Consider the following 10,123-nt stretch of genomic DNA (forward strand, 5'->3'; position numbering starts at 1 on the left):
AAGAGTAATTTGTCCTGAGAGTACGGTTCGGGTATAATAACTTCATGATGCAGCAGTTGATTATTTCACAGTCTTAACATATAGCAGAGCAAATAACAACCATCCTTGTTATTGTCTTACTAGTCACTTCAGCATCACAACCCAAGTGTTGAAATTGCCTTGGCCAGGATGACAGCAGTAACTGAAATAGTTTCAAGTGCCTGCTGTGACCTGTGTAAAAGGTCTGCTATTCCCTGTGACTCCTACTTTGCTCACATGGTCCATTTGACTTTTGTATGCGTGCAGTGGACATTCTTACTCCCATTTTAGCTGCAGGATACAGACCTCTTGTTTGTAAGAGGAAAAGTAATATCTTAATTATAATTTACCATATGTTTCCTTGCCTTGTGAAATCCCTTCTCCTCTCATCCCCAGTGATTTCAGTTAGTTTACGGTCAGTACAGCCATGTATAATGCAGTGTCATACAAAGCAAATGTTGACCCTATCACTGTTTTGACTTTTTCATTTTTCTAGATCTTGCTAAGGTATAGTGGCCAAGATTTTTTAAGCACCTGGCCATTTTAGTTATCACAATGAAACTAGAAGCTTACCTCCAAGAGATGGCTTGTGCAAGACTACCTGCAGAAATGTATCTAGGACATCACCGAATGAGCTATCATGTTTGCTAGGGTTCTGAAAATTTGAACAGTAAATGTCCATGCTTTTATTAGAGGTTTGGTGATCCCAGCTGAAAAACAAAAACTCCATTGTACAAACAAACTATAAATTGTGAGCAGGCTCATCCAGCTTGTAGTGACAGAAGATTGAGGGATTTGCTGTTTCAAGATAGTTCATCTTTATGAATGTCCATTATATTGAAAGAATAAATAACACTTGTCAAATTACTGAGGGAATAACTCAACAGAACCCTTCTAATGCGGCATCAAAAGTGGTAATTTTCAACTTCATATGTTTGTTCAAATATGTTTACTCATCTGTTGTTACCATGCATTCTAGTGGGTACACTTGCTCTCCTCAAGATCTGTCCTAAGTTACCGGCTAACATACTGGGGGTTGGAAGAAAGGCCACAATAATTTCAATTAACAAACTTAGTGGAATTTTACCTTTTGAGTAGGAAAAATTTCACTGTGAGTTACAGCTAGGGACTGCTTTTGCTAATGTGGAAACTGTTGCAGAATTCTCTTAAACCTCTCACCAGAACAGGCTCACAAGAACATAAAATGTCACTGACCTTCTCTTGTACTGATTTTTCCTAAAAACTTTCCACTTTCCATGAAACGAGTATTAAGAGTCCACTGATGTTTCTGAAAAGCAAACCACTATTAAAGCAAACCTTTTCATGATGACTAGATTAATCCATTGCTGTTTATTTTTCTCAACGACAACCCGTATAGATAAAAATATTTGTCAAGAAAATAAAACTATTTTTCTCCTGAACTCTAGATTTTCACAGGACTAGTATCTTTGAGAAAGATTTGCAACCACCCTGACCTCTTCTGTGGTGGTCCCAGCACTTTGAAGGATGTCCCAGATGCTGAAGTGGAGGAAACAGATCAGTTTGGATACTGGAAACGTTCTGGAAAAATGATAGTGGTAGAATCCTTGCTGAAAATATGGCACAAGCAAGGTCACAGAGTGTTGTTTTTCACTCAGTCAAGACAGGTAAGATGACATAATTGTTTTTAATTTTAGTTATTATTAAAACTAAAGAATTACATCTGTGTGTCCCAAAAGACTTGTTACTAGAACCACCTTTGTAGTGTTCTTCTCAGAAGTTTAACATCTTACTAAAAAAAAAAAAACAACATAACTAATGTCTTTGGAATTTGGACTCCTGTTCCCGAGCTCAGTAAGCTTTACTGGAATGACAAAGTGTTGTGGCGGTGTTGTCCAAATTCAATATACTGGGTCAAAGCTTGTGTCAGTTGTATCCATATAACAGCAGGCTGAAGCAGTGGCAATGGATTTATTGTCCCTACTGTGTAGTTTCAGGATAAAATTGGTAGTCAGTTTGCTTGCTCTGTTTAGTCCATGTGCACATCTGATGCTCAGAATTGTGTGTTTTGGGCCAGTAGCACAGACAGTAACCTCCATTTGTTTTCCCAATGTATTCACAATTTTGTCTTGCTTCCATGGATTCCCTTGCAATGCTGCATCATTTACTTGGTTAATCCTTTTGAGACCATGGCTCTGGACTTCCCAAACCAAGCACAAATATTCCACTCATGCATTCAGCAGTGAAAAAAACACTTTTTTTTTAATTAATTCCAATTATGTAACTTAATAAATTTTCTGCTCATTTAAGATTTACAAGTCCTTGGTCATCATTTTGTTCGATTGGCACTGCAGTTAGTACCAGAAATTCTAACAGCTTGATCAGACAGTTGCTCAGTCTTCACTTCTGGATTTCATTAAGTTTTTTCCATCGCAACAGATGCTGCAGATATTTGAAGCTTTTGTGAGAGACAGAAACTATTCCTACCTCAGGATGGATGGTACCACAACAATAGCTTCCAGACAGCCCCTTGTAACAAGATATAATGAGGTGAGATGTTGCATCCCACACACTAATGCCTATTATAGAGTTATGGCTGATTTCTTGCACTCCTTTGTGATCTGTTTCGAAATATACTACTTCATGTTTGAGAGCAAAAACGGGGGAGTTAGTCAAATGAAACCACTTTTATGTGAGATGGGAAAAAAAAAGTCATTGCTTTTTTTACACTTAATTTGCATTTTCCACTAAGAAAAAATGCCATTGAAAAGGGGAAAAAAATAATTTTATTGGACAACAGTAAATGAAATTTAGATCAAACCACTTTTATTTGCCAAAAGAGACATTAGGCAAACAAGAAAATGTATTCCTTCTTTTGGCTTCCTTTGCATCTTTGCAAGTAATGCTGATAATAAAAGAATCCAGGAAATTAAGAAAAAAAATTATCTTGTACTTTGGTAATTCTTGTTTTAATAAATTCTATCTTGTGTTGTAGGACAAATCCATATTTATTTTTCTTCTGACAACTCGTGTTGGTGGCATCGGAGTTAACTTAACTGGTGCTGACCGGGTTATTATTTATGATCCTGACTGGAATCCCAGTACCGACACTCAGGTAGGTTTGGTTCATTACATTCCTTTTGCCAGCTAAATTGAAACAGAAGTGAAGACAGAATAACATTTGTCTCCTCAAACAGCGTTAAAGCACTATGTTGCTCTTCCCTGAGTGGCTGTTCCCAGCAATGGTTGCTTAGGGTGCAGTTCCACATTGTGATTACTCTTGTGGCAAAGCCAGTTTAAGTGGATCCCACCACATGCCTTCTGTGCTGTTACACCTTTCCACTCTTCAGTACTGTCGATTCATATAGCCTGTTTAGAGCGTAGCCAAACAAACAGTTGAAATAGCCTGGTTTTCAAAATAAATAAACTAGATGTTTCTGAAGTACAGCTGTGCTGGCCCTTGAACAGGCATGACTGTTCATAGTGGCAATGCAGGGTAAGAAAAGGAGCTTCATTACTAAATAATGATATGTAGCTATGCCCTTAGAAGCTGCTGTTAAGCCAGTACCTTAAAGAAGTTGTTCTTTATCTGATGGTGTGATGATGCTGCTTTATCAGATCCGTTAACGGTATATGGGGCTTACATCTTTGAGAGGAAGATAATATTTTTGTATGGAAATCCTGTGTAGCTCTGAGATAAGCACGTAGTCTGACCTAGAGTGGTCTGTTTGAGCAGTTGGTTCAAGATGTTTGTAGGAAAGCTTTCAGTTAAGAAAAAGAAGAAAAGTTTGAGGGAAGTGTGTATATGAAAGCTCTGTTGTGAAATAGATCCCTTTTGGAATAAGTCTACATATATAAAGTGCATATCCTAGATATGGGTTCTGATTTTAATATGGGTTTGGTTTGGTTTTTTTTTTAAGATTTTTTGCATAGGTTTCCTGGTACAATTGGAGACTTGTCGTTTTATATATGCAAACTTTCTAAATTTTCTTCTCCTGCTGAGTTAGTTGTCCTAGTGCTGTAGAAATACCACAGCTATGTAACTTCTAGAACTATTTGTTCATTGTCTAAACTAGGTTGGAAACAATGGTATCAAACGCATGTCTACGAGGCTAATGTCTGGTACTAAACCTTTTGTGTTGCAGGCTCGGGAACGTGCTTGGAGAATAGGGCAAAAGAAACAAGTGACTGTGTATAGGCTTCTTACTGCAGGTACTATTGAAGAGAAGATATACCACAGGTCAGTCAGAACGATTTCTTGGATACAGCCTTATGCTCAAGAAAATGTTTGTAGCGAATCTGAGGTGGTGTACCACACCACCATTGTTTGTCACAAAGGTGACAAACCTGTAAACATACACACAAGGCTTGTAACAGGCAACCTTAGTCACGACAGAGACACATCACAGAAAACTTGTAAAAATTTCTGCCGAGAAATGGACCTTCTTCTAGTATTAGACTCCCAGCTGCAGGGCTGTGCTGCTGCCTCTCTAGCTCCAAGACCCACATGCTAAATATACCTCATTGATCTGCTCCAGCAGCTGTCCAGCACATCCAGAATTCACTGTAAATGAGAGAGTATGAGGCATTTACAGGAAAAAATGAGCCCCTTACTCAGAACATGAGACTCAACAAGTCCGAAATGCAAATTAAAATCAGCAAGTTCTTTATATTTTTCTTAGGATATATGAAGATGTATGTGATACATACATCCATTTACTACTCTGCAAACCGAATTTGATTTTATTCCCAATTATTGCAAAGTGAGAGAATTAAATCCCAAGAACCACCAGTTATATTCATGTGGTTTATTCCAAAATGTAGCTAAAGCCTTAAAGTGCTTGTATTTCAAAATCAATGATATCTTTTTGGTTTGCTTTCCCATTCAGCTTGCTCAGTAGTTCGCTTCACTCGTATGACTTCCAGATGAACATAAGTGGGAATCCTCTGTCTACGCATTACTCTTTAGAACTAGAATATCCTCTTTGAAAATGCAGATGAATTAAAAGCTCTAAATAATGAAATACCCGCACTTACTGAGTGCCTTTTTAAATCTGTTTTACCACACGGACGCAAAGCATCTGCTGTTGGTTGGCTTGCGTCCCCCTGGCATACTTTTGTTTGAACAACACTGACCACATCAAGGAAGTGGGCTCTAAGGGTCAGGACAGCCATCACAAATTAATTTATTTCCAGACCAGTGCAGTGGACTTGATCTTGAAGCAAGCTGTCTTTTCTCTTTGCCTGTGCTTTCTTCCCTGCAAATATACAATCATCCTTGCAGGAAGCTATGAAGCTCAGTTAATTCTTAAAAATTTTAAAGTCTTCTGATGGGTGCACTACAACAGCAGGCACCTATGTTTAAACTTAGTTTTTGCCAAGTGGATCTGAAAATAGTTTCCCTAATTAATGCCAGCAGAGCCAAACCCATTATGAAAACATTTCTGGAGAACTGATTTCCAGCTTTATTTAGGGATGTGCGGTTTTTGTATGGGAAAATAGTATCTAGAACTTGCAATCAAAAACTACACAGTACAAACATGGCATAGAATTAGATTTACCACTACTAGAAGACTTTTTGCAGCTTAGTTCTTCCCCGGATTTGTTCCTGTCAGTCCTCTGCAGATGGGCTTTTTTTTCCCTTCCCCTAGACTGCAAGTCTGATTTCCCTTTTCAGTGGTTGTCATCCAGTCATCATCGTCAGACAGAGCTACTCTGCTGTGTTTGGTTCATTTTAACAAGCTCTTGTTTTTCTTTCAGGAGCTTTCTGATAGTTTTCTTGTAATATATGCAAGCTTTAAATTTCAATAATTCTAGCTGTGTAGTTATTTATTGCTTAGTTAAGGGATGCCTCATAGGACATTTCTGGATGGTGGTTACCTGTTGTGTTATGGGGTCGATGCAAAACAATAAATCCCTGTGTTTAACAATTTAGTTGGTTGTTTGAAAGTTACTAACTCAAGATTGTCTTTTGGAAACTAACATCTTCCCACTGCTTAATTGTTCTGCAGGGTAACGTTTGTGCTTATACAGTTTTCTGTTTAAGTTCTCTATTCAGTACTTAAACATAGCTAGACATTGTTTCATGCACAAAGTACTCTTTTTTTTTTTTTTAGACAAATCTTCAAGCAGTTTCTAACAATGAGGGTGCTGAAAGACCCTAAGCAGAGGCGCTTTTTCAAATCTAATGACCTTTGTGAACTTTTTACTCTGAGCAGTCCAGATATATCTCAGGGGACAGAAACAAGTGCAATTTTTGCAGGTACACCAGTTTTTCTTTTTGATTAAAAGAAAAAATATTTCAGATGTTTCATAAATGGATACTAATTTCATTCATCCTTCAGGAACTGACTCAGATGTTCAGGTCCCAAAACGACAATTGAAACAGAAACTTGAAAAGTCACCTGATAATGACACTTCTGAAGGTGATCTCCGTCTTACAGAAGGCAGCTTACCAAAGTACAGCAAGTCATCCAATTCCTACTCAAGCACTCATGTGACAAATTCTTCTTCTAAAGCAATAAAGACAAGCGAGGAAACGAAAGGAAATTTGGAAGCCTTTGACCAAAACAGCTATGCAAAAGATAATGCACAAGCTGCTAGTAATATAAATTCATTGAATAAAAGCAAGGAGGAAAGCTTGGAAAGCACCGACAGATCTATGTCCCAGCCATTGCCAGGTGATGTGGGATCTTCAGAGAACGCCACAGGTGTGAACATTGTGGTGGCTGATGAAATACACGGAGCAGCTAATGCAAATGTCACGGAAGATTTTAGCCTTACATGTGGTGCAGCTGGCTCTTGTGAAAAGCGCATTGCTAAAACTGAAGATGCTCAATTAGATAATAATCATCATAAATGTAAGTCAAAAACAAAGCACTTGGAGGATATGCTGTCACATGGGAGCCACAAAGATAAGTCTAAGAAGAAACATCACAAAGATGCCAGATTTGAAGGAGAGCACATTCCACATCTGGTGAAACAAAAGCGATACAGACCAGAGAACAGTGAAGAGAAGGAAGACTCAAAGAAGAATGATGACTATGTCTTGAAGAAACTCTTTAAAAAGTCAGGTAATTGTTGTTATTTGGCTGCTCAACAGTGTCAACTATTTAAACAGAGATATATAAAATTTATGCAACTGAGGGAAGGAGCAGTTCTGTTACTCTGATGATTAGAGCTACAATACAAAATGTTATTGTAGTGAAACATTAAAAGCTCCTCATTGAAATGCTCCAGTTACAAATGTGCTAATTACCTTGGCGCAAATGTTTCAGAGAGATCTGCAGCCTTCCAGAGACACTTATGGATATAGAAGTAATACAGCATATCTTCTGGAAATAAGGACGTAACCATCCTTCATTTACCCAAGGGTTTCACTTCTGTCCTGTCCCTAACAATAGAAGTGATCGATTTACCCACATAATTGCCAAGTCTGTTGTGACTAATGACTGACTTCATCAGCACACCAGAAGTGGTTTGCTGTCAAATTGATTGTTTAACTGATAGAAGGGGGTTCTCTTATAAGAAACTACTATACTGAAGTGGTGAATATAATCAACCTGAAAAAGGAAATATGTGGTTGTGGCATTCATTTAAATGGTGAATATTTAATTTTACAGATAACCACGTAAATTAGCAGATGTCCTCCTTCACCTTTTCTTGTATCTTCTGGTTTTTAGGGGTGCACAGTGTTATGAAACATGATGCCATAATGGAGGCTTCCAGTGCAGATCATGTGCTGGTGGAAGCAGAAGCAGAGAGAGTGGCCCAGGATGCCTTAAGAGCATTAAAAATCTCTCGACAGCAATGTTTAGGAGCTGCTTCTGGTGTGCCAACTTGGACAGGCATGAGAGGTCTTTCAGGTGCACCATCACAAATAAAGTAAGTGCGGTTCTCACACTTCTTTTCCCAATATAGAATAGTTCCTCAGGATTCTATGGACTTGCCTTTTCTCGTGTGTTTGGTATGTGCAGTAACATATCAAAGTGGAGTTGCATGTTTTATACTTAACAAAGCCATGAAGGCATATGTAGAGGTCAAGTTTGCACGAGAGGTTGGCTCCCTTGCGTTCTGGCTGACCTCAGATAAATCTGGGAGACTCAGGGGCAGCTAGACCACCCTTTTGTTTCAGATTCAGTCACCTCAAGTGAGACTGAGACACAAACAAGGTCAGATGTCATCGGTTCACCCGCTTATTAACTGAAGTAAAGGAGGAATAGTGATAGGGAAGAGTAGAAAATAGGATGAAAAAAGTGAAGCAAGAAGTCGGGATAGAAAGGCTCAAATAGCTGCCACCATGGATCCGCGACGTCTTGTGGGTACGAGTTTCTTGAGAGTTTGGTGGTGGGTGATCACACAGGGGTCTGTACGGGTGGCTGTTTATACCTCGTGAGAGGCACAGCTTCTAAGGCAACGGCACGTTTCCAAGTCCTTGCCCCTGCGTAGATGCTCCACACGTCCCCAGTCCCACTTTGTGTGCGGTATTCACGTGATCGCTGGTGGATAATTGTAAGTAGTTGTTAGTTCCAAGAGGAACTAACTTGCAGTTGTTCTTATTGCACCCCTTCAGGTAGTTGTCAGGATGTAATTGCAGTGGTCCTGATCAGCTAGGGGCCTCAGGAAGTTCCCAGGTTACACCTTGCAATTGTGCAGGCAAGCTTTGAGACAAATAGCTTATTGTCCGGTTCCTTACACCACCCCATGACTCAAAGGTTGCTTCTTCGGGATCCATTGTTGATTTTGAAAAAGATAATTGTCTAGAAAAGGTCAGAAAAGAGCATTTCCTACAATCCACACTACCGACTACGTGGACCGATGTACGGCGCGAATTTGCTTAACACCGTCAGATGAGACAGTAGTTATAAACTGCATGTTAGTTACAACACATTGAATCAAGTGTACAAGACAAGGGACAACACATGGTAAAAGCAGTAACATGGTAAAAACACATAACAAAATAAGATTCACCTAACCCAGGGGCCACCTGGAAGCCAGGAAAACTTGTCAGCATCCCAGCCATTCCATGTCTGGATGGCACATGGGCCAGTTTTCTTATTCCTGTGGTGATTTGTTTGGTAATGTTGCTATTATAGTCGATTTTTAAACAACAATTAGAATCATTTAGCTTGCCGCAAACACCCCCTTCCTCAGCTAATAGCTAGTCGAGAACCATGCGATGTTGAAAAATTGCCGTTCACATTTGAGTAGCCTGTTCTGCCAATAGATCAAGGGCATCAGCTGTTTGGTTGGTAACAGTTGCTATTATGGCTTGCAGCCAGATAATGCAGTTTAGATTGTAAATGGGTTCTCGAGCACCATGAAGTATTTCCCTTGGATTCCACATTGCAGGCCCATAATATTGTATAATACGTTGAGGGGTCCGCTCATCTTTGCCCCAGGTTTGCTGGTTTCCACCTGTTACGGAGGTATCGATGGAGCGTTTACCTCGGCTCAAATCATCATATAACTGGACACCAAGGTGGTTGCCTTCAGCCCCTGGGAGTAAAAAGAACAAGGGTCAGATTAGGCCCACAAAACATACCCCTGTCCAATTTGCAGGTAGCAGTGTATAAGCACTGTTTCCACAAATCCAATAATGACCTTCTAGTGCTGGTCGGCCTTCAGAAAAGAGACTTTTCAATGCTCGTCTTCGTTCTTCGGGCGCTCATAATAGGTGTATTATCATATCCTCCATACCCTTCTTCCGTCATCACTGTGGGCCCTCCCATTTGTCCCTTTGTAACAATATTTACACCTCCAAGCCCCAGTGTTGGGTTGCCAGATGCAATCACGTGTCTGGGTAACGTTAATGGCAGACCAAAATTCCCTAAAATAAGTTCTGGCCCCATTTTGGTGTTGCCATTTCCAAAGGTAAGTACGTTCCACAAACTTTTCAGTGGAGCTTTACCTTTCTGACAGGCTAAGATCTTATTAAAATCAGAGGGGAGATTCTTCATTGGATTCTCCCTTAAAGTCTTTATAGGAGCACTGTACCCATATTAAGGAATTATCAAGTCGGATATGAGAGGTGTTCCATCATCCTTGATATTTGGAACAATTAATTGGCCTACAGTCCAAGTTTACACAACCATTTCCCGGAGTTAAGGACCAATTACTTTTCCCT

The 10,123-nt window shown here is 39.6% G+C and overlaps 1 protein-coding gene across 1 annotated transcript in view; it reads left to right on the top strand.

The window, feature by feature from the left end:
• LOC104490396 (DNA excision repair protein ERCC-6-like) overlaps nt 1-10,123 on the top strand; it is a 55,553-nt gene that overhangs the window by 36,590 nt on the left and 8,840 nt on the right. Inside the window, exons 12-18 of the mRNA XM_010132675.1 lie at nt 1,446-1,664; nt 2,437-2,547; nt 2,993-3,112; nt 4,143-4,237; nt 6,114-6,259; nt 6,342-7,070; nt 7,680-7,881. Coding sequence (XP_010130977.1) covers nt 1,446-1,664; nt 2,437-2,547; nt 2,993-3,112; nt 4,143-4,237; nt 6,114-6,259; nt 6,342-7,070; nt 7,680-7,881 — 1,622 coding nt within the window. The remainder of the gene's footprint in view (nt 1-1,445; nt 1,665-2,436; nt 2,548-2,992; nt 3,113-4,142; nt 4,238-6,113; nt 6,260-6,341; nt 7,071-7,679; nt 7,882-10,123) is intronic.

The sequence above is a fragment of the Buceros rhinoceros genome, unplaced genomic scaffold (assembly GCF_000710305.1).
Source record: "Buceros rhinoceros silvestris isolate BGI_N320 unplaced genomic scaffold, ASM71030v1 scaffold11170, whole genome shotgun sequence".
Lineage (NCBI taxonomy): Eukaryota > Metazoa > Chordata > Aves > Bucerotiformes > Bucerotidae > Buceros > Buceros rhinoceros.